Source organism: Mobula hypostoma, chromosome 3 (genome assembly GCF_963921235.1).
Source record: "Mobula hypostoma chromosome 3, sMobHyp1.1, whole genome shotgun sequence".
Classification (NCBI taxonomy): Eukaryota; Metazoa; Chordata; class Chondrichthyes; order Myliobatiformes; family Myliobatidae; genus Mobula; species Mobula hypostoma.
In genome coordinates, this window is record NC_086099.1 from 119,939,347 (window position 1) to 119,964,693 (window position 25,347).

At 44.3% G+C, this 25,347-nt stretch overlaps 1 protein-coding gene across 3 annotated transcripts in view; it reads left to right on the forward strand.

Annotated features, from left to right (window-relative positions):
- The window catches only part of LOC134344220 (peptidyl-prolyl cis-trans isomerase FKBP5-like), a 130,676-nt gene that overhangs the window by 56,569 nt on the left and 48,760 nt on the right, over positions 1-25,347 (forward strand). For 2 of the 3 annotated variants that reach the window (XM_063043655.1, XM_063043654.1), the window contains exons 2-3: positions 7,484-7,593; positions 12,253-12,397. In XM_063043655.1, coding sequence (XP_062899725.1) covers positions 7,516-7,593; positions 12,253-12,397 — 223 coding nt within the window. In that variant the 5' untranslated portion in view covers positions 7,484-7,515. The remainder of the gene's footprint in view (positions 1-7,483; positions 7,594-12,252; positions 12,398-25,347) is intronic. The other variant, XM_063043653.1, reaches the window with a different exon arrangement.

Consider the following 25,347-nt stretch of genomic DNA (forward strand, 5'->3'; position numbering starts at 1 on the left):
AGTACCCTTATTGTCTCAAATGAAAAGCATGTGAATTTACCCAACCAATTACCTGTGTGCACATCTACATGTTTTCCTGACCATGACCAAAGAATACGAAAGGTAATATCCGGGGAAGGAGTCTATGCTTCGACGTGGGATCCTCCATTTCCATGATGGGTAGTGTCCAGAGAGTTGTAGCTGCTTCACATTCAGAACCTCTCATTTATACACTTCCTTTACAAGTTCAAATGTTGCATTTCAATCTTGTTGGCTTGGGTGGGGGGGTCATCTGATTGACCTGTATCACCTGCTTATTGGCTCTGGTCCAAGCCAGCATCCAATTATTGCCCTCTTCCACAAGTGACAACTGGTAATTTATGGCTCTTTGTTCTAAGTCAGTTACCAAACCTGTAACCAGCTTGAATCACTCAGGGCAGACCCAGACCACACTATTCACAAACCTGCATGTAATATCATACCAAATAATACCTTACAAATAACTTCTTACTTGGAAATGATCTCTAGTCTAGCAGATTACCTGGGGCATCATTGTGTCCACTTTAAGACGCCGATTCAGCCCAAGCAAAACCAGTTCACAAAATGGAGGATACAGAGCAGCTTCACAAAATGGAAGTCTCCATTCCTTTAACTTCACGGCAAGAACAAAGACAATTGGTTTGTCTACTTCTGGTGTCCTTGATTCATTTGAATTCACTGATTTGTAGACTGTAGTTCTATCTGCCCAGCAACTGTTTATCTTTCCACAGATGCTACCTGATCTGTTATGTATATCCAGCGTTTTCTGTCTTTATTTCAGATTTTCGCATTTCCATTTTCTTGTATGATTTGCTGTGCTCCCCTGTCACTGAACTTTCCACAGATAGGTGGTCGAAGCAGTTGTTCTGAGTGAGAACTGCTCGGCTGTGGTGAAAGCACACGGTTGCATTCTGTCCATCACTGGAAACTCAAAATGGTTTCTCTGCAGAAATGTGCTGAGGTTTTGTCATGTAGCTGCTTGAGTCTACTAATCCCCCAGATTTCCTGAGGAGTCTAGAACAGGCCCATTGTGGATGATCATTTTAGCTTTTGCATCCATTGACTTTACAGTTTCAAGACCAATATATTCAGCTAATATCAAGTAGCAATGACATTCTTTTTACATGAGTAAGTAAGTAGATATTTTTGACATTTTGGTATAGTACCATGAAAAACTCTTGGGCACATATATATAGCTAGGGTGCCCAAGACTTTTGCATAGTACTGTAGTAATTTAATGGATCACACTGTACTGCTGCTGTTGCAAAAAAAAACTAATTTCATGACATGTGAGTGATGATAAACCTGATTCTGATATGGGTCTCCATTGTGGACTGAGAGTGGGAAAGGGACAGGGAGAGGGGAATCATGATTGGGAAAAGGGGAAGGAATGGGAAACACCAGACAGACATTCTGTAATGATCAATAAATCACACCCTATATATATATATATTGTATGTGACAGACTTTTGCACAGTATTGTACTGTAAATGCCAGGAACAATCAGATACTTGACATCCTAAAAACAAACTGAAAGCACTTACTACCGTGCTGAAGTGCAGCTTGTGTCCTGCTGTTACAAGACTCCTGAATGGTCATCTAGTAGAGTGGACTCCTGATTTCCCGGTCTCCCTGGCTCTCATTGTCTGCCTACTCTGGACTTCGACTGTAACTGCAACACTTCATTCTGCATTCCATTACCTTGTTCCCCTCTACTACTGATGTGATGAAATCATCTGTACGGCTGGCATGCAACACTGAACCTCAGTACGTGCAACAACAATAAACCAATTTACCAGTTTTATCTCTCGTGTTACTTTAGCACCTTGTTGTAAGATGTACAAAGAAAAACGATGGCCTGGGAATATTGTGCCAGAACACTTGCTTCTCATTTATCAGAATCAGGTTTAATATCACTGAATTATGTCATGAAATTTGCTGTTCTGCGGCAGCAGTACCAAACAATATACACTAATAAAAACTATAAATTACTGTAAATTAGGTGTGTATATATGAAAGTTAAATTAAATGTCGTGCAAAAGTAAGCAGTGAAGTAGTGTTCTGGGTTCAATGTCCATTTGGAAATCTGACAGCAGAGGGGAAGAAGCTGTTCCTGAATCATTGAGAGTGTGCCTTTAGGCTCCTGTACCTCATTCCTGATGGTAGCAATGAGAAGAGGGAATGTCTTGGGTGACGGGGTTCTTAATGATGGATGCTGCCTTTTTTGAGGTATTGCTCCTTGAAGATGTCAGTTAGTGCCTATGATGGAGCTGGCTGAGTTGACAACCTTCTGCAGCTTATTTCGATCCTGTGCAGTGCCCCACCCCACATACCAGACAGTGATGCAGCCAGACAGAATGCTCTCCACTATACATCTGTAGAAATTTTCAAGTACCTTTGATGACATGCCAAATCTCCCCAACCTCCTCTGACTCAGCAGTGTGATGTATCTTGATTAAATTTCCCGGACAGGAAGATTTACAGAGATGGAGGTATCTTTGATTGTGTTGTTGATTCCGAGGGGCCACGTGGTCTCATTTTGAGGTAAATGAGGAGCCAGCTTTTGCCATTGTTGGTGATGTTGTATGAAGAGCACGTTGCTGGTCATGACTGTGGGAAGGAGCAGAAGATGAAAAATTCTCTGCACCTTGCTGCCCACTTGGAATCAATGTGCAGAATGAAACCTTGCTTTTACAGAACATCTTGTACTTTGGCCCGCGCAGAACTCTTTTAAGGCAAAAACTTTAATGTCAGGCATCATCAAAACAAATCACACGATGAACATGACTCTGGAATCTGAGACCATAAAGAAACACTGCTGGACGAACTCAGTGGGTCAGGCAGTGTTTGTGGAGGTAAAGGCCTAGTTAATTAGGTCAAGACCCTTCATCAGGAATGACGCAGTCAATCAGGTCCATGCTAACTCTCAGAACACTCGCATTCCTCCCATCCCTCACTGTATTCCTGCAACCTCATCTCAGATCTCGGCAACCTATCGTGCAAAATTGCAGATAGGGCAGAGCACACAGCCCTGAGTGCATGGGGAGGAATGCAGCCTTTTGGAGAAAGCCAGCACAGTCAAAGGGAGATGAATACAAACTCCTGCTGAGGTCAGGGTTCAGCTGGTCACTGGAGTTGTGAGGCAGTGGGTCTGACAGCTGTGCTACCATGTTACCGCTTTGTAGAGTTGGTAGATAGGTTTCCTGGAGGCTTGAAGAAGCTTTATCCCTCCCTCATCCCCACTTACTTGGTTAGACCCCAGCAGAACCACTAAAGTGAGTAGTGGGTTTTGTAGTTTGGGCCTCGGTTGGAGATGGAACAGAGATCCACCAGCAACTGAACAGCAGAGTTCAGTGGGTTATATTATTAGGAGAGCTTACATAAATCCAACTTGCTCGCCTTTGTTTATAAGATGACTAATTAAGTCAATTGATATTTGAGAAGATTTTGTTCAGAACAATGGAGCAATTATTTCCTCTGGTAGTGGAACTAACAATAGAGAACTGTCGTAATAACAGGATCCAACCTACTTCAAAAGGGTACAGGCGTAACATTCACAGTGAATATCCTACAAGAAGTATTGGATACTGCCTAGTCTGTCATGTGAGTAAAGTCCTCCCAACTGTCGAGCACATCTACACACACTGGTGTCTCAGGAAAGCAGCATCCTTCATCAGGGACCGCCACCACCCAGGTCATGCCCTCATTTCACTCCTGCCATCAGAAGGAAGGTACAGGAGCTTCAGCATCCACACCACCAGGTTCAGGAACAGTTACTACTCCTCAACTTGCCCCAGCATTGAAATGTTCCCACAACCAACAGACTCACTTTCAGGGACTCTCCATCTCATGTTCTCGATAGTTATTGCTTATTTATTTATTTATTTATTTATTCATTATTATTATTATTTCTCCTCCTAGTATTTGCACAGTTTGTTGTCTTCTGTGCTCTGTTTGAACCCCGAGTTGGATGGTCCTTCATTGATTCTGTTATACTTATTATTCTATAGATTTATTGAGTATGCACAAGGAAATGAATCTCAGGGTTGTATATGGTGATATATGTGTACTTTGACAATAAATTTACTTTGAACTTTGAAACCAGAAAGCCATCCTTCAGACAAAGCATGGTAAAAAACCCACAGCTCTGGAGTTTGGATCCTGAGGAACAAATGAATATCTTCATGATTACAACCAAGAGAACTTTTTAACTTATCAAGGCATTTGGACCAAAGGCAGGAAAATGAGGTCAACGTCTGTTAGGTTCTCATTGGATGGTTTAAGAGACTCAAGGGCTTGAATGTTTCCCTTCTTCCTTTGTATTAGTTATCATTATTTATTCATTTATTGAGAAACAGCACAGAATAAGCTCTTCTGGACTTTCCACTACACTTCCGCGCTGGCCATGTTCATGACAATGAACATTGTATTCCAAGGACATCACGCTGGCAGCCTGGGTGAAGGAGAGCGATCGTGACGTGTGCACTCCCCTCAACTCCCACCTAGCAGCCAGCTCTTCTAGGGAAATGCTCAGTCATTTTGCTGAGCAAAGGAGACCCAAAGTGAACCTTTATCCTGCTCTCCACATAATAGTTCTTATCAAAATGTGCCCTATCTTGCCGTCAGGAACATTTAAATTGTTCAAATATTGACCTGTGGTGTGGATTATTGACAACTTTGTTGGCCTGCGTTTGACATGGCGGTGGCAAATGTGAAGAATGCAGCAGATTCAAAAATAGTACGGTAGTAAATAGCTTCCCCTCAGCTCCTCTTCTGGTGATTTTTATTATGCAGGTAGTTGACCTGACATCCATTTGAAGAGCGGACTTGACAGGCTGTGTTTGCTCCCTTATGAGGTCACGACAGCAGATAGAACACAGGGCACGTAACTTGTCCTGTCTCCTTCAATAATGTGCAGGAGATCAGACTACAGTTGCTGAGTAATCTTGTCAAAGTTCCTGATTACTTGACGCAGAGCCCAGCTTCTTAGTATTTTTGCTGTTTATTCTATTTGCAGGACTTCCTTGTAATTTCTAAGTAGAATTTCTAAGTTACTTACTATGGGGCCCTAGTTCCTGCACCCCTAATGGTCACCACCATCTCCCAAGACAAAATGGTGATGCCTGCTGGAGAACACCTCTTGAAGACCCTTCCAAAGCCCCTGGCGTGGCTTTTCACAACTGAGCCACGGAAGTTTTCCCTCTTCGAGAAGAGGTGTGGCAGCTTCATGAGCCAGTAGCTGCCACTGGCCATTGCCGAGGGTCAGCTCCACCCTCACGCATCCCCTCAGTACACTGTTTCCATCGCGCAGAGTACCAAGTCTGACGGGCAGCTAACACAGATGAACGGGCGGCGGTAACATTGCGGTTAGCGTGATGCCATCACAGCGGGACCTGCAGCCCGGGCTCACTCCTGCCGCTGTCTGTAGGGAGTTTGTGTGTCCTCCCTGTGACCGTGTGGGCTTTTTCTGGGCATGCCACGTTCCTTCCACTCTCTGAAGATGTACCGATTAGTAGGTTGATTGGTCACACGGCTGTAATTGGGTGACCCAGGCTTGTTGGGCTGGAAGAGGCTGTTACTGTGCTGTGTCTCTAAATAAAACAAAAATTGAGTTCTTGCCCTAAAGGCAAAAACAGTTTGCTTTGAGCTTTGCAATTGTTGGTGTTTTGGACTAAGAAGAAAAGAGAACCATTTCAAGTCAAGTCAAGTCAAGTCACTTTTTATTGTCTTTTCGACCATAACTGCTGGTACAGTACACAGTAAAAATGAGACAATGTTTGTCAGGACCATGGTGCTACATGAAACAATACAAAAACTACACTGAACTACGTAAAACAACACAAAACTACACTAGACTACAGACCTACCCAGGACTGCATAAAGTGCACAAAACAGTGCAGGCATTGCAATAAATAATAAACAAGACAATAGGCACAGTAGAGGGCAGTAGGTTGGTGTCAATCCAGGCTCTGGGTATTGAGGAGTCTGATGGCTTGGGGGAAGAAACTGTTACATAGTCTGGTCGTGAGAGCCCAAATGCTTCGGTGCCTTTTGCCAGATGGCAGGAGGGAGAAGAGTTTGTATGAGGGGTGTGTGAGGTCCTTCATAATGCTGTTTGCTTTACAGATGCAGCGTGTGGTGTAATTGTCTGTAATGGCGGGAAGAGAGACCCCGATGATCTTCTCAGCTGACCTCACTATCCATTGCAGGGTCTTGCAATCCAAGATGGTGCAATTTCTGAACCAGGCAGTGATGCAGCTGCTCAGGATGCTCTCAATACAACCTCTGTAGAATGTGGTGAGGATGGGGGGTGGGAGATGGACTTTTCTCAGCCTTTGCAGAAAATAGAGACGCTGCTGGGCTTTCTTTGCTACAGAGCTGGTGTTGAGGGACCAGGTGAGATTCTCCGCCAGGTGAACACCAAGAAATTTGGTGCTCTTAATGATCTCAATGGAGGAGCCGTCAATGTTCAGCAGAGAGTGGTTGCTCCGTGTTCTCCTGAAGTCAACAACCATCTCTTTTGTTTTGTTCACATTCAGAGACAGGTTGTTGGCTTTGCACCAGTCCGTTAGCAGCTGCACCTCCTCTCTGTATGCTGACTCATCATTCTTGCTGATAAGACCCACCACGGTTGTGTCATCGGCAAACTTGATGATGTGGTTCGAGCTGTGTGTTGCAGCACAGTCGTGGGTCAGCAGAGTGAACAGCAGTGGACTGAGTACACAGCCCTGGGGGGCCCCCGTGTTTATGTAAATCCCCATTTACATGAAGATGGAACTAATATGAAATTTGGGGTAAAGCACGGGTAAGATGGTTTTATGGTTAGGTTACTGGACCAGAGGCTCAGATTGATGACCCAGAAGTATTGGTTCAAATGCACCATGGCCTCTGGGAATCAAATAAATATGTGATTCAAAAACTATCAGTAATGCGACCTTAAAGATAATACTGGTCATGGATGCATAGTGTGTTCTCGATATTATCTGGGGATGGGGGCCAGTTGGGAGAGCTGCCCATTGAATAGTCAAGCACACAATGATGTCCATCAGTCAGGAGTGCGACAGCAGCCCTGATGATTGAAGTGCAGTGTGTCACACAGCTCTAGCAGCGAAGGAGGCAGTTTGATATTGAATTCCATGTGTGCAGTTTGGACAGTGCTGGAAAAAGATGCTGCATTCACAGTGCAGATTAACCTCCATCTTTTGCTTTTATAATCTCATCCACAAAATTTATGTTGGCCATGATATCACTATCCTGCAGGTTTTCGTAGATAAAACAACAGAGGTGTTTTAAGTTTTAAGGGCAAACATATCAACTCCTTTATTGTCAACCAAGCATAGGACATAAAGTGAGGTAAAAAACTTCACATCATTACGTCATCACATCAGGCCAGCCTCAAACTGAACTCCAGCTCAATGTCGGTGGTTGTGAATTATGCCTATGTTTCCAACCCTTACATTTCTAGAGCGCTTACAGGATGACTTTATAGAACAGCTCATGGTTGAGCCCACAAGCGGATCTGCCATTCTGGATTGGGCGTTGAGCAATGAACCCGAATTGATTGGAGAGCTTAAGGTAAAAGAAGCCTGAGAGGCCAATGATCATAATATGATCAAATTCACATTGAAATGTGAGAGGAAGAAGCTAAAGTCAGATGTATCAGTATTACAGTGGAGTAAGGGGAATTACAGAGGCATGAGAGAGGAGCTGGTCGGAATGGATTGGAAAAGAACACTGGCAGGGATGACAGAGAGCAGCAATGGCTGGAATTTCTGGAAGCAATTCGGAAGGTACAGGATATGTACATCCCAAAGAGGAAGAAGTATTCTAAAGGCAAGATGAAAGAACCATGGATAACAAGAGAAGTCAAAGCCAACATGAAAGCCAAAGAAAGGGCATATAATGCAGTAAAAATTAGTGGGAAGTTAGAGGATTGGGAAGCTTTTAAAAACCAATAGAAGGCAACTAAAAGAGTCATTAAGAAGGTAAAAATGGAAGGTGAAAGTAAGCTAGCCAATAATATTAAAGTGGATACCAGAAGTTTCTTCAGATACATAAAGTGTAAAAGAGAGCCGAGAGTGGATATCAGACCGCTGGAAAACAATGCTGGAGAGGTAGTAACTGGGTGAAACCTAAGTGGCGGATGAACTAACTAAATATTTTGTATCAGTGGAAGACTCTAGCAGAATGGTGGAAATTCCAGGTGTCAGGGGTCATAAAGTGTGTGAAGTTTACATAACTAGAGGAAAGGGTCTTGGAAAGGTCTGAAGGTAGATAAGTCACCTGGACCAGATGGACTACACCCCAGGGTTCTGAAAGAGGTGGCTGAAGAGATCACGGAGGCATTAGTAATGATCTTTCAAGAATCACTGGATCCTGGAGTGGTTCCGGAAGACTGGAAAATTGCAAATGTCAATCCACTCCTCAAGAAGGGAGAGAGGCAGAAAAAAGGAAATTATAGTCCAGTTAATCTGACCTCAGAGGTTGGGAAGATATGGGAGTCGATTATTAAGGATGAGATCTCAGGGTACTTGGAGGCACATAATAAAATAGGCCATAGTCAACTTGGTTTCCTCAAGGGAAAGTCTTGCCTGACAAACTGTTGGAATTATTTGAAGAAATAACAATGAGGATAGACAAAGGAGAACCGGTGGATGTTGTTTACTTGGATTTTCAAAAGGCCATTGACAAGGTGCCACACATGAGGCTGCTTAACAAGCTACAAGCCCGTGGCATTACAGGGAAGATTCTAACATGGATAAAGCAGTGGCTGATTGGTATGAGGCAAAGAGTGGGAACAAAGGGAGCCTTTTCTGGTTAGCAGTAGGTGAGTAGTGGTGTTCTACAGGGGTCTGTGTTGGGACCGATTCTTTTTACATTATATGTAAATGATTTAGATGATGGAATTGATGTCTTTGTTGCAAAGTTTGCAGATGATATGAAGATAGCTGGAGGGGAAGGTAGGTTTAAGGAAGTAGAGAGGCTACAGAAGGATTTGGACAGATAGGAGAATCAGCAGATATATCGTAGATGGTATACAGTGTCAGGAAGTGTATGGCATGGACTTTGATAGAAGAAATGAAAGGGTTGACTGTTTTCTAAATGGAGAGAACATACAATAAACTGAGGTGCAAAGGGACTTGGGAGTCCTTGTGCAGGATTCCCTCAAGATTAATTTGTAGGTTGAGTCTGTGATGAGGAAGGCAAATGCAATGTTAGCATTCATTTCAAGAGGACTAGAATATAAAAGCAAGAATGTAATTTTAAGGCTTTATAAAGCACTGGTGAGGCCTCACTTGGAGTATTGTGAGCAGTTTTGGGCCCCTTATCTTAAGGGGTGTGCTGAAACTGGAGAGGGTACAAAGGAGGTTCACGAAAATGATTCTAGGACTGAAGGATTGTCATATGAAGAGTGTTTGATGGCTCTGGGCCTCTATTCACTAGAACAGCGGTCCCCAACCACCGGGCTGCGGACTGGTACCGGGCCGCAAAGCATGCGCTACCAGGCCGCGAGGAAGCGATATGATTTGGTGATATGAGTCAGCTGCACCTTTCCTCATTCCCTGTCACCCACTGTTGAGCTTGAACACACGCGAGGTCATTACCCACACGTCATCCATGTCAGCGCGGGAAGGAGATCAACTCCTCGAGCTTGCAAATGACAGCGGGCTGAAAAGTATGTTTGACATAACATCTCTGCCGGCATTCTGGATCAAAGTCAAGGCTAAAAATCCTGAGATAGCCACGAAAGCACTGAAAACGTTGCTTCCATTTCCAACATATCTCTGCAATGAATGCAACGAAAACTAAATTGCGGAATAGACTGGACATAAGGAACCCCCTTCGAGTATTGCTGTCTCCCGTCACCCCTCGATAGGACTGTCTTGTTGCAGGGAAACAAGCCCAGGGCTCCCACTGATTCAGCGATATTGGTGTGTTGCAATGATTTTATATGTTCATACGGAGAAAATATGTGCTGCGTGTTTAATATCCAAACGTTACTTAAAATGTTATGATGCTATTGACTTATATAACCATATAACAATTACAGCACGGAAACAGGGCATCTCTGCCCTTCTAGTCCGTGCCTAACGCTACTCTCACCTAGTCCCACCGACCTGCACTGAGCCCATAACCCTCCATTCCTTTCCTGCCCATATACCTGTCCAATTTTTCTTTAAATGATATCGACCCTGCCTCTACCACTTCTACTGGAAGATTGTTCAACACTTACTTCAAGCTCCCCTGTCCTCCCCTGATAATTGACTTATCACTATATTCATGCGAGGAAAATATGTGCTGTGCGGTTAATATTAAATTTGTTAGATAAACCCTTTCAGAAAGGAAGTTGAGTGTATTAGACATTTATCACCTATATTCCGGTCGTGATTAACACCCCCCCCCCACCGCACAGAATCATCAAAAACGATTTGTAGAAAAAAAAATCGTACACGCATGCGCACGGGTGCCCACACAAGGCTTCATGGTCATTGTAGTCTTTCTCGGGGTAAACCCAGCGTATTTGACTGCTACTCTTGTCCGTTGGCAACCCTACCACCACCTGCCCCCCCCCCAGTCAGCCGGTCCGCAAGAATATTGTCAATATGAAACTGGTCCGCAGTGCAAAGAAGGTTGGGGACCCCTGCACTAGAATTCAGAAGGATGAGAGGTGATCTCATTGAAACCTATTGAATAGTGAAAGGACTTGATAGAGTGGATGTGGAGAAGATGTTTCCTATGGTGGGAGAGTCTAAGACCAGAACACACAGTCTCAGAATAGAGGGTTGTCCTTTTAGAACGGTGATAAGGAGGAATTTATTTAGCCGAGAGGCTGATAAATCTGTGGAGTTCTTTGCCACAGACAGCTGTGGAGGCCGTCTTTATGTATATTTAAGGCAGAGGTTGATAGATTCTTGTTGAGGGGATAAGGGGAGGGCAGGAGATTGGGGCTGAGAGGAAAATTGGATCAGCCATGATGGAATGACACAGCAGATTCGATGGGCCAAATGGCCCAATGGCCTATGTCTTATGGTTTTATGGGCTTATCACCTGACAATCCCATCAGTGTGTGTGCTCTGTTTTATCACAATTTTTTGAGTACTATCATCATCTGACACTAGCTAATATGGAGGAGATCCTTACCATTTTGAAAGGGATGTATATTTACCCTACAACCAGAGCTGGAAAAAACTTTAACACATTTTGGAAGCATGGTTGAAATGGCAAGATCCATCCTTGTGTGGCTACCATCGCTAGGGACATCGCAAGCACCATCCAAGTATAGCTACCATCGCTGGAAACATTCCAAGCACCATCCAAGTGTGGCTACCATCGCTAGGGACATCGCAAGCACCATCCAAGTGTGGCTAGTGTCGTGGGAGACATCACCTGGGAAACTTCAACCTACAGAGGCCTGAGAAGCGTTGTGTTCAAAGGGATGTTCCGAGTGTCAAGACACTCCAGCAACCTGCCATCCAGTAAACTGTAAGCACACAGATTGCTGATGCTGGGCACAACAGCTCCACTTGCTGAGGCATTGTGTCATTCCTCCATTCAGACCCGGAGAATAAAAGATCCCAGAAATATTTCAGAGTTAGGCCAGTTTGTTCCCTGGAGGGAAATCTACCCGTGGTAAGAAAGCAGAAAGTGTTACTTGAACATTTTCAGAGAACTATTGGTGAGCTGGTATACACACTGTGGAGAAAAGAAATGTTTAACCTGTCGAGCGAATGACAATCAGAGGGGGTAATTTGTCCTTGGTGAAGTCAAATTTCTCAAGTGGTTCTGGAATTGCAACTGGGAATGGACATTTCTACACTACTTTAGTGCATTCCAGGCTCTCTTCCCAGAACTCTGCTGCACTGTCATCAAAGGCAAAGAGAGCCAACAAAGTTGGGAAGTGAAACAGAGGAGGGCATGATCAGAAAGAAAATAAGTTTAAATGGATGCAAATGATGTTAATTGGCTGCTGTAGATCAACAGCCAATTAGTGTAGTGTAGGTGAGCGGTAAAGGAACCGGTGGGGAAGAGGGGGGGAGAGTTGGTGAGCATCTGGGAGAGGTTATATTAGAAGGAAGTAAGTAGAGGAATGGAAATGATGGGATGCTCTGGTTGTCAGTGGGCCAATTAGCCTCCCTCTATAGAAAAGATATGAGACAATCGTTGTTATGGGGCATTTAGTAATGACTTGTTGCGGTGTTTGCCAACCTCTCATGTTTTCCATTGCCTTCCCAGATTGTCAAGAAGGCAGGAATCGATGCCGAGTCTCCTATGATTGGAGATAAAGTGTTCGTCCACTACACCGGGACCCTGCAGGATGGAAGAAAGTTTGATTCGAGTAGGGACAGAAATGAGCAATTTGTCTTTGATCTGGGGAAAGGTAAGTGACTTCCAGCAAATGAGCCTCTGCTGGAAAAGCCAAATATAGATATGAAGATGAAATCATTATTTAATATGTGAAATTTGTTGTCAGATGAAAACAAAGTTTGTATCTGTCCACCTTCACCCTTAAACATTGGAAATGCAGAAACATCAAATCACAGCTCCACCATCAGTAGCAATGAATTCTCTTCTAGAACATGCAGTTTCCTCTGGTAATTCCCAGGACTTTATCCTTGGTCTCCTTACTGGCGTGCCCCATAAAATCATCACGTCAGATTCACCATGAATTCTGACTGCACACACCTGTCCCCAGAAACTTCTTCTGATAGGCACAGCATTTGTGTCAGATCTAGAACTGAATGAGTAGAAAATGCCTCCAGCTGAACGAAGCCAAACTGCACCTGGTGTACCCCACAGTCTGTGTTCCCCGCCTGCCCATCACCCCCAGTTTTCCTGGTGTCTGTCCGAAGATGAACCAAACCCTTCATCACTGTGTATGTGGTCATGAAGACAAACCTCCATCCCATACCTACTCTATCACCAGTACTTCCCCTTCCAAAACGTTCCCTATAGTTCTCTCTGCCTGAGTTATCTGGTAGTGCAACCTAACTCAATTCAATCAGACTTAACACCACAGCTCTCTTTGCTGAGTGCGTGTGGTGAATTCCAGGAAATGAAAGCACTAAGGTGTGTCATTGCTTTACATCATTGTCTTATGTACAGTTTTGTGTAAAAGTCTTAGGTATACACACACACACACATATATACATATATATATATGTGTGTGTGTGTGTGTGTGTGTGTGTGTGTGTGTGTGTGTGTGTGTGTGTATAGATAGATAACTAGGGTGCCTAAGACCTTTGCACAGTACTGTGGTAATTTTATGTATTGCACTGTACTGCTGCCACAAAATAAGACACATTTCATGACATGTATGAATGATGATAAACCTGATTCTGATCTGGGTCTCTATTGTGGACTGAGTGTGGGAGGGGGCAGGAAGAGGGGAGGGAGCGGGAAGCACCAGAGAGACATTCGATAATAATCAGTAAACCAATTGTTGGAATCAAATGACCCTGCCTGGTGTCTCAGGGCTGGGTGTGTCTGCACACACATCACCCCCCACCCCAAACTGGGCACGCCTTCTCTGTCACCTGTCCCACACTCCTCCCACAGCGCTCCACCCTCACCATTCCCAACACCAACTCCTGTAACAAGGAACGAAGTCAATATCAAACAAATTTATTATCAAAGTACCATCTACTACCTGACATTCATTTTCCTGCAGCACTTACAGGGAAATAAAATACGCATAAAGAGGCTGATGGACAACCAATGTCCAAAAGAAGGCAAATGGTGCAAATAAAGAAGTAATATTGAGAAAATGAGTTGTGGAGCTTCTTAAAAGTGAGTCTGTAGGTTATGGAATCAGTTCGGGGTTGTGGTGAGTGAAGATATCCACTCCAGTTTAGGAGCCTGATGGCTGTAGGGAAGTAACTGTTCGTGAAACTGGTGGTGTAGGACTTAAGGCTCCTACACTTCCTGCCTGACGGTAGTAGTGAGAAATAAGCATGGCCTCGATGGTGGGTCCTTGAACTTGGATGCTGCTTTCTATAGAAACCCTCCTTGTAAGTGTGCTGAGTGTCAGAGTGGAGTTGCTTCCTGTGAGAGCTGGAGCTGGACGGCCGTGTTTATGACAGCAAGAGGAGCTGTGGCCCACTGAACGCCGTTCCTCTCAGGGAGTCCCTCCCCGCTGAGCCGTGGGGACAATTCATTTCTGTCCAGCTGCTCATGAACGTTTGAGTTGTGGTGACACCCAGCTTCTTTGGGATCATTCCCGGCTGCTGTCCGCCTGTTACATCTCAGTCACTGCTGCTTCACACTCTGTACTCAAAGAGCATTGCCCAGAAGAAGGCAATGACAAACCACTTTTGTAGAAGAATTTGCCAAGCACAGTCATGATCATGGAAGGACCATGGTTGCCCATGCCATAAGACATGATAGTCTACGTAAAACTGCCACCACCACCCACCTTTCTTCCTGACCAAAGCTGCTGGACTGCCCATGGGCTGTTGGAGGGCTCACTGTTACCAGCCACTACAGTCACGTCAATTGGCTGCCCCGCTACTGGCATTTGGCGAGGGCCAGGTGATGGTCTGGGCATCCCCGGTGTTAATGTGGTGTTGGACCAGTCTTCGTCCCTGGCTGCGTGATGTCAAGGTGCTGGCTCAGGAGGTCTTTCAGCTGCCCACGCTGGTCCTGATCCAGGCCCTCGCTCTTGCTGCCCCGCTCTCGCACTGCCTGCACGATCTTGCTGGAGGGCACCGCAGTAGTTCTGCTGACGTCGCCGCACTGCGCCAATGCGGTTGCTGATGACAGGGGTACGGTGGGCTGCTCTGGGGTGCCAGGTGGTAGTCACTGCCGTGCCCGCCTGGTTCACTCCCTGGAGCTGACCTTCCGAAGAGCCACGGCTTCAGCACTAAGGTAGAACATTGCCCCCAGCATTTCCACATGGGACCCCGGTGGGACGGCAGGTCCAGGCCAATGACGCAGGATTCCCGGATGTCAGCTTGCCACCTCTCATTCTCCACTGTGTTTCTCCGCACTACGATACACAGCCACCTCTCCCCTTGTGTCGCTGCACAGTCACCGGTGACTGTAATCAGCCGGACTGCCGACGTTGTCCACCCAGGCGGGGATGGTTGGTCCGTGTTGGGGAAGACACCCAGACGGATGATAGTGATGGTTCACCCCGTGTCCACCAATGCACGACATCCGTTGGCCTCCACCACACAGTCCAGGTAGAAGCCTTGCTCCTCACCCAAACAGTCCACCCGGAGGAGCAATAATGGAGGTATTGCGCTGGAGGTCTTGAGCAGTCCTTCCCTCACTCAGCATTTCCCGATGGCTGGGCTGGGCTTGGCTGTGGCACGGTGCTGGTGCAGGGCAGTCCTGGGCCACGTAGCCTGCCTCACCACACCAGCAATGGGAGCTTCCCAAGAACGGTCCTCCGGGTCATCAGTTGGTACTAACTTCTGTTGGTCTGAGGAATGACGAGAGCAGTCCAACAATATGTGCAGGCATGTGAGGTGAGCACCCAAAACAACGAGACCCGCACCCAAACTCAAGGGCTCCTTCACCCTCTACCTCTTTCGGAAAGACCACGAGCACATATCTCCATGGAATTTGTCACGGGTCTTTGCCTTCCTGTCATCATGGTAACTGTAGGTCAATTTTCAAAGGCCTGTAAATTCATTACCTTGGACGAACTATCACCTGTAGTGGAGACAGCCGAGATTGCCCTGCTCCAGGCCTTCAGGGTCCATGGATTTCCAGCGGACATTGTGTCAGATTTCAGTCCTCAATTCATGTCATTTCTGGGGGGCATTCTGTATGCTGATTGGGGCAACAGCGATTCTTTCCTCTGGGTTTCACCCGCAGTCCAGGGGCGAGATAGAGCTGGTCAACCAGAATGTGGAACAAACCCTAAGATGCCTGGCCTCTGAAAAACCAGATGAGTGGTGCGACCATTAGTCACCCACAACATTCTACAGCATTCAGCGCATGAGATGTTCCCATTCAAATGCCAGTTTGGGTACTCTCCACCACTCTTCCCTGAGCAGGAAGCCAAGGTTGTGCTTCCTGTGGCCGAAGATCTCATCTAAAGCTGCTAGGGAAAGTGGACGAAGGCAAGAGAGATTTTGTTGGTCTCTACCCAGAAGGCTGAAATAAAGGCTAACTGCAAGAGAAGACAAGGATCAGTTTTGCAGCCTGGGCAACAGGTCTGGCTGTCTACTCAGGTGGAGTCTAGGAAATTGGCACCCAAGTTATTGGACCCTTCAATGTTCTGAAGAAAGTAAACCCAGTGACTTACACATTGCAGCTCCCCAAGACTCACAAGATCAATCGCACCTTCCACATTTCCCAATTAAAGCCTGTATGCACCATTCCTTTAGTCCCACAACCCTCCGTTCCACCACCACCCAGGTTTGTCGATGGGGAACAGGTCTTCACCTTAAAGAGAATTCTTGATTCACAAATTGTTTGGGGAGTTTGGCAGTTTCTAGTGGACAGTGGGGGAGGGGGATTTGGACCTGAGCAATAGTGCTGGGTTCCTGAAAGAGACATCTTGGGTCCAGCCCTCATCCATGACTACCATCATCGTCTGCTTCAGCAGCCAGGGTCATCACGAGTTGGCCATAGGGTAAGGGGTCCTGTTGTGACACACACCCAACCCCATGAGTCTCCAGGGTTTAGATGTTCTAACTCCCCGGAATGTGGATAGCTGGTGTAGCATCTTTAAAGATTCAGGCCCATCCTGCTAATTGACTCCAGAGTTTTAGTATATAAAGAGCACCCGAACTGAGGTTCAGCACTTAATCGTCAGCTGAACTTGAATTTTCATCTAGCATCTAGTTCAATGGTTCAATGTATCAATGGTTCCATTTAGTATCAGAGAATGTATACAAAATACAACCTGAAATTCTTGCTCTCAGCAGACATCCATGAAACAGAAGAAAAACCCCAAAGAATGAATGACAGAAAAATTGTCAGAACGCCAAAGTCCAATGCCCCCCTCCCGTGCATGAGCAGCATCAACCCTCCCCCACATATTCTAGCATAAAGCATCAACATTCCAACCACCCACCATACAAGCAACAACAAACCCCCCAGAGAGAGACCATAGTCTACAGTACATCAAAAACTATCTGTTCACTCCCACAGGCTCTCTCTCTCGTTCTCTCTCTCTCTCTCTCTCTCACACACACTAACAAGGGAGAGACAGGTATCACTCCTTCCACAGCAAGAAGGGAGACAACACACGCTATTTCAATGTTATAGTCAGTCTGAAGCTTTTTATTTTGTTCCCCAACTCGCGAATCGGCAGCAAACTCTCCCTGTCTGTAACAAAATGCGGGCGGTCAGTGAGCTTCAAGAATAGGAACATGCTGCTGTGCAGAACCGCTGCTCAGTTGAGTGCAGTTGTAGATCAAAGATCCGGATAGAACCTCAGCCACCCTGGAAAGGAAAACAGTCATTAGAATAGGAAGAATTTAACTGTTTCACTGATGAGCTGGGAGAAGTCGCCCTCTGGTGCCATCATTAGCTCCCTGTCTTTGTTTTAGTCTCATATTATGTCTCGATTCTCATCTTGGATACTCCAGCAGCTGGTTTCTAACCATTCTCACCCAGGTCTCTTGTCATGCTCCCTCCGTTCATGTAGTTTCTGCTTACAAAATCCAGGTACTGTCACGGCTTTAGTTGGATCAGATTGGCTGCCCTTTTCTCTGTACCTATTCACAGCCAGAAAGGGATCAGAGACTTTCCAACACAGTGAGAGGAAGGTCTTTAATAACCAAGCAGGGATTACATTTGCTTCTTTTCAGTCTTCGGATAAACATCTACAATTAGTATATTAACCCTCTTTTTCCCAGGTGCTTTCCCTTTCTAACTCAATGTCAATCATTTAATAAGTTAGAAATTATCTTTAACAAGGTAATTTTTGTTGTGTTCTTACACAATACCTTTCTGTTAGAGACAGGAGAAACTTTTCTTGCCATTGCCCTTCCCTATTAGTCTTCCAGTTACTACACTCTTGTATTGTTGTCAGGACAAGGTCTAATGGGCTCTGTCAGGCACAACAGGCTGAACACTGGTTCAGAAGGAAGAGTGCGAAGCTGGAAATCTGGGGCAGATGCTGAGGTTAGAAGGCAGAAGGTTACGAGATGACACTAAGCTGGGGTGTGGGGGTAGTAGACAGCAAGGAAGGTTACCGAAGCTTGCAACAGGTACTGAACCAGATTGAAAAATGGCAGATGGAATTTAATGCAGACAAGTGTGAGTTATTGTACTTTGGGAGGACAAATCAGGGTAGGATTTGTGTGGCAAATGGTAGGGTACTGAGGAGTGTGGTAGAACAGAGAGATCCGCAACTACAGATCCATAATTCCTTAAAAGTTGTGTCACAGGTAGAAAGGTTCGTAAAGAGAGCGTTTGACACCTTCATAAATCGAAGTATTGAGTACAGGAGTTGGCATGTTATGTTGAAGTTGTATAAGACATTGGAGAGGTCTGATTTGGAGTATTGTGTACAGTTCTGATCATCTACCTGCAGGAAAGATATAAGTAAACTTGAAAGAGTACAGAGAAGATTTACAAGGACTTGAGGACCTGAGTTATAGGGAAAGTATGAATAGGCTAGGACTTTATCCCTGGAGCATAGGAGAATGAGGGGAGATTTGATAGAGGTATACAAAATTATGAGAGGTAATTTTGCATTGGATTTTATTTTTTTCAGTGCTGTAGTGTTCTATGTCTCTATGACTATGACAAAGATTGGAAAACAGACTTGCAAGGACTTTGTAAGTGTTAAAACAAGGAGTGTTATGAAGAACCAGATGAGCTGAGGGTAGAGATAGACATATGGAAATATGCTTCCATTATTATTAAATCATGACTTAAAGATAATTGGTAGAAATTCAATTCAACTTTGTGGCATAGCTTTTAAATGGGTTGGGGTGGGTTAAAAACAAAAAAGGGAAGGGTTATAACATTGGACAAGGAAACAATTATGTTTGTGAAACAAGGGTATGACCAGGGTCATTCAGGCTGAATATAGCAACAGAAAAGGACCAATCACACATTTGAGATTGAACTACAAAACCAGTAGATGAAAAAAAAACAAGAACAGACATGCAGGCAAACTTGTGAGAATTGCAAAAAATGGCATAAGAATTGTAGATTCCAAATTCTTCTGACAGTAACTGGAATAGGATCAGTTTAAAAATATGTGAGGTGCAAATTCTTAAAATGAATTCAGGAAATCTTTTACCTTGCCAGCATGTCACAAGGGTTTCAGTGATACTGATTATTTTGTAACTCCAAAACGCAAAACCTAATTGAACGGAAAACAAGGAAGAAGGGAGACAACTCATGTCTAGTTTCATTTTTACTTCAAGTGAGGTGTATACATATCATGTGGTAGCATCTTGACATACGCAATTCACTTACTTTTACATAAAACGCATAATGAATTATTTAAGCAACAAAGAATGCTCAATCAAACGATATATACAATATTACTCAAATATTACTGAAATATTAAACACACAACACTGATCAGTGTTCTCCCAGATTTGACAGGATATGAAGAAGCACAAGAACTGAGTAGGAGCAGGATTTCCCATTGGTGGAAAGACCCAGTTTTGTGAAGCTGAATTTCAGACATCCCACCTCTCCCGGGAGTTCCGGGAGTCTCCCGCATATGAATAATGGCTCCCTGATGTCCGCAAGTTATACACAATATCACAGAAATCAATTTTTTTGAGAGCGAGCGAGTGAGAGAAAGCAAGAGAGAACGTGAGAGCAACCACGAGAGAGAGAGCGCGCGAGCGAGAGAGAAAGCGCGCGAGAGAGAGCGCGAGAGAGAAAGCAAGTGAGAGAGAGAGCGCACGAGCGACCACGAGAGAGAGAGAGAGAGCGTGAGCGCGCCATGGCAGAGTGTTTCAAAAAAAAAGGAAATATAAAACGTACGTCACCCCAGACTAACCTAAAGTGTACTCCTGCCTAATAAAGGTCAAAATGATGACGGTGCAGCTCGCTGCACTGTTTGCAACGGTGACTTTTCTATTGCCCATGGTGGGTTAAAATGTAAAAGACATGTTGAGGTGAGTTTAACAGGTGTCATTCATTCATTAGCATAGCTAATGTTATTTAAACTAACTGGCTAGCTGCTAAAGAGCTACTCTATTGCAGACATCTCACCTATCCCGTAAGTTCCGGGAGTCTCCGGCAAATTGATGGTGCTACCTCCCTGAAATGAGTTTTTGCAAGGTGGGATGTCTGGAATTTGTAACTCAGTGAGAATCATTTGGAAACTCTCACTTAAAGGTAACTCATCATCAGAAAAATGGGAGGTTCAGTTGCTCAGAGCGAAAATGGATACACAAATTTCAAACTTTCTGGATGTCAAGTCGCATAGAGGATTGGTCATGGAAAAGGAGGGTAAATATTTAAATGGACATAAGGAATTTATTTAAGCAAATTGTTTTCCATTATTTCGCGTACAGCCAAATATTGGAACAAGTCAGTGATTTCAATCTCTTTCTAGTCTAAGACCCGACGTTCTCGACGTCAAGGTTATTGTTATGTGCACAAGTACATGCAGGTTGGTGTCCGACTCCAGGAGGGCAGTTTCTAGAGTGCCTATGAGATGGCTTTTGAGAGCAGCTCACGGCTGAGTCCACTAGGGGATCAGCTATTCTGGATTGGGTGTTATGCAATGAACTAGAATTGCTTAGAGAGCTTAAGATAAAAGAACACTTATCGGCCAGTGCTCATAATATGATCGAATTTACAATGAAATTTAAGAAGGAGACACTAAAGTCAGATGTCTCAGTATTACAGTGGAGGAAAAGAATTACAGAGGAATTAGAATTGATTGGAAAAGAACACTGGCAGGGATGATGACAAAGCAGCAATGGTTGGAATTTCTGGAAGCAATCCAGAAGGCACAGGATATATCCATCCCTAAGAGGAAGAAGTATTCTAAAGGAAAGATGATACAACCGTGGCTAACAAGAGAAGTCAAATCCAACATAAAAGCCAAAGAGAGGGCCTATAATAGAGCAAAAATTAATGAAAAGGATTGGAAAGCTTTTAAAAACCAACAGAAAGCAACTAAAAAAATTATTAAGAAGGTATAGATGGAATATGAAAGTAAGCTAGCCAATAATATTAAAGAGGATACCAAAAGTTTCTTCGGATACATAAAGTGTAAAAGAGCGTTGAGAGTGGATATCGGACCGCTGGAAAACAGTACTGGAGAGGTAGTAATGGGGGACAAGGAAACAGAGGATGAAATGAATAAGTATTTTGCATCAGTCTTCTCTGTGGAAGAAACTAGCAATATGTGAAAGTTCCAGGTGTCAGGTGGCATGAAGTGTGTGAAGTTACCATTAATAGACAGAAAGTTTCTGGGAAACTCAAAGGTCTGAAGGTAGGTAAGTCATCATGGACCAGATGCTGTACACCCCGTAGTACTGGAAGAGATGGCTGAAGAGACTGCAGAGGCATTAGTAATGATCTTTTAAGAATCACTAGATTCTGGAATGATTCCTGAAGACTGTAAAATTGCAAATGTCACCTGACTCTTCAAGAAGGGAGAGATGCAGAAGAAAGGAAACTTTTCTTCTTAGTAGGACCTCAGTGGTTGGGAAGATGTTGGAGTCGATTATTAAGGATGAGATCTCTGGGTACTTAGAGACACATGAAAAAAATAGGCCGTAGTCAACATGGTTTCCTGAAGGGAAAATCTTGCCTGACAAATCTGTTGGAATTCTTTGAAGAAATAAAAAGCAGGAAAACAAAGGAAAATCAGTTGATGTGTACTTGGTTTTTCAGAAGGCCTTTGACAAGGTGCCACCATGAGACTGCTTAACAAGTATGAGCCCTTGTTATTATAGGAAAGGTTCTAGCAGGGATAAAGCAGTGGCTGATTGGCATGAGGTAAAGAGTGGGAACAAAGGGAGCCTTTTCTGTTTGGCTGCAGTTTGTGTCTGTAGTGAGGAAGGCAAATGCGATGTTAGCGTTCATTTCAAGAGGACTAGAATATAAAAGCAAGGATGTAATGTAGAAACTTTATAAAGCACTGGTGAGGCCTCACTTGGAGAATTCTGAGCAGTTTTGGGCCCCTTATCTTAGAAAGGATGTGCTGAAATTGGAGAGGGTTTAAAGGAGGCTCACAAAAATGACTCCAGGATTGAATGGCTTGTTATATGAGGAGTTTCTGATGGCTCTGGGCCTGTATACACTAGAACTCAGAAGAATTATTGAGTGGGATCTCATTGAAACCTTACAAATGTTGAAAGGCCTTGATAGAGTGGATGTGGAGAGGATGTTTCCTTTGGTGGGAGATTGTAAGACCAGGGGACACAGCCTCAGAATAAGGGGGGCTTCCTTTTATAATGGAGATGAGGAGGGATTTCTTCAGCCAGAGATTCATGAATATGTGGAATTCTTTGCCACAGACAGCTGCAGAAGATAAGTCATTATGTATATTTAAGGCAGAAGTTGATAGATTCTTGATGGCCAGGGCATGAAGGGATACGGGGAGAAGGCAGGAGATTGGGGCTGAGAGGAAAATTGGATCAGCCATGATGAAATGGTGGAGCAGACTCGATGGGCCCAATGGTCCAATGTGCTCCTGTATCTTATGGTCTTGTGGAGACGTGTATGTACTTTAATAATAAATTTACTTTGAACTCTGAACAAAGCCCCGGCTATAGTTCTGTAGACCAAAAGATTCAGTCCAGAAAATGCTGCCCTTGTAATCAGGGAGCCCACATACAAAAACAATCAGAATGTGGAATGCTTCTCCTGACCAGGAAGCACAGGGAAATTCCAGCCAGCACTTCTCTTCCAGTGGTATGTGATCAAGTAAAATACTGCAGAGTGTCATCAATAATGCTGCAAAGGAGGAGATTACCAATAATGGCATTAAAATTACCAGTTCATTGGTGCTCAATTTGGATTCCACAGGAAACGTTCAGCTCCTAACCTCATCACAACCTGGTCAAAGCATGATGCAAAGGCCTGAATTATGAAGTTGATGAGGTGAGACTGGTTGTTAGAAACCGGAGATTATATAGTAGTAAGTGCAGAAACTGGGTCCACCATGTCCATCTACATGAACCCCATTTGCTTGCGGTTGGGACCACATCCTTGTTAGCCTTGCTATTTAAGTGCTTATCTAAAATTTGATATCAAGTCAGTAAATATTAAAGTCGGTGAGAATCTTGACAAAAACTCTTACCTTATTTGGTTTTTGCATTGCAGAAAGGAAGATGGTTGCATTTATGGGGGAAAGTCACTTCATCCACATAACATTGGTTTGGCAGTACTTCAGGGCAGAGTTTTAGGACCTGGCTATCTCCATCCTGTTCATCAAAGACCCTCCCTCCTCTATTTCTGGATGATAGAGCAGTGTTCAGTTCAACTGACAGTATTCCCCAGATAACATGCAAGATCCCCGAGTGAGACTTGAACCCACGACGTTTTACCTCAGGCAAGGAATACTCCTGCAAGACACATAGCTGATTTAGGAATTATGTGTTTGACCATTTGCATAAATAATAGTTAGGATTATTCTTGACAGTTTATATCTCTGAGGAATGTTCTTGAAAATGTTAGCTTGGAAAGACTTGTTGAAGAACATGGAGCAACATTGTAAAGGAAAATAAAGGAGAGGCCTTCTTATGTCTCATTCTCAACCAAAAGTTATGTTCAAGGCTGGGGCAGAGAATCGGGGTAGCTGCTTGTCACTGGGATTCTGACCAATGTTCCCTTTAAGTAATTGCTGAGGGAAAATGTGAAATAAAAACAGATATTCCCATTACAATACGTCTATCCATGGCCTCCTCCACTGTCACGATGAGGTCACACTCAGGTTGGAGGAACAACACCCTAGGTAGCCTCAAACCTGATGGAACTTCTGGTAATGCCCCCACCCCTCTCCTTCACCATTCCCCATTCCTGATTCGCTCTCTCACCTTATCTCCTTACCTGCCTATCGCCTCCCTCTGGTGCTCCTCCCCCCTTTTCTTTCTTCCATGGCCTTCTCCTATTGGAGTCCCCTTTCTCCAGCCCTGTATCTCTTCCACTAATCAACTTCCCAGCTCTTTATTTCGTCCCTCCCCCTCCCAGTTTCACTTATCACCTTCTGTTTCTCTCTCCCCTCCCCCTACCTTTTAAATCTACTCCTCGTCTTTTTCTCTGCAGTGCTACTGAAGGGTCTCAGCCCAAAATGCTGACTGTACCTTTTTCCATAGATGCTGCCTGGCCTGCTGAGTTCCTCCAGCATTTTGTGTGTGTTGCCTGAGTGTTTCCAACTCTGTCTTTTTCATTTGACATTCCTCCATCTGCAGTTTATTTGGTTTTTAGTTTGTGTTGGGAAATAATTGTCTCCAGTAATTGACGTCAATATCTCTACAAGTCCACTCCTATCATATTTCAGTTCATCTTATCAGTATACGTTCCAGTTACTTTTTGCCTTTAGCGACCCAGTAAATGTCTCTGTGTTAGCTGCTTCAAACGTTGTTTGTGATTGGGAGTTCTTATTCAAGATATCCTCTGGGGATGAATTTTCATATAAATTCCTGATTGGTTCTGGCAGCTAATTTTAGATGGTTATGAGGGCCTCTCAGAATCTTTTAAAGTCTCAGCCAATTTGATGCTTAGAGCACGAGAGAACAAATGGAGGGATAGGTCAATCAATCCCCAACCTCTTCCAATCCGCAAACCTGTCCCACCATCCATTATGACCATGGCAGATCCTCCCCAGTCCTCATCTCCTCTTATGCACCATTTCCCTTATACTCAATGGTGGCACGGTAGCATAGTGGTGAGTACCACTGATCTGGGTTCAATTCCCGCCGCTGTCTGTAAGGAGTTTGTACGTTCTCCCTGTGACCGTGTGGGTTTCCTCCGGGTCCTCCCGTTTCCTCCCACAGTCCAGAGATATACCAGTTAGTAGGTTAACTGGCCTTGTAAATTGTCCCCTGATCAGGCTAGGCTTAAATCGGGGGTTACTGGGCAGTGAGGTTCGAAGGGACAGAAGGGCCTGTTTTCTTCTGTATCTTAATAAATATTTTTTTAATGTTATCTCCTTCCCTTTAAATAAAGTATTAAACAAGAAGTGAATATTACCACCGGCCACCAAGATCCAGCAAACCCTGAGACTCACACCAAAATGTGGCCTCGATGATACAGCCTCCACAACCCTCCAAGGTCGAAAATTAAATTTCACCACCCTTGGGAAGAAGAAACTCCAGTCCACCTCAGATTTGAACAATCACCCCCAGCAACCACTTTTGCCTTTCTCTAAACTACTTAGTTTTCTCTCTGCCGGACATTGCTTCCATATTTTTAAATACTGTGCATGCAGAAACA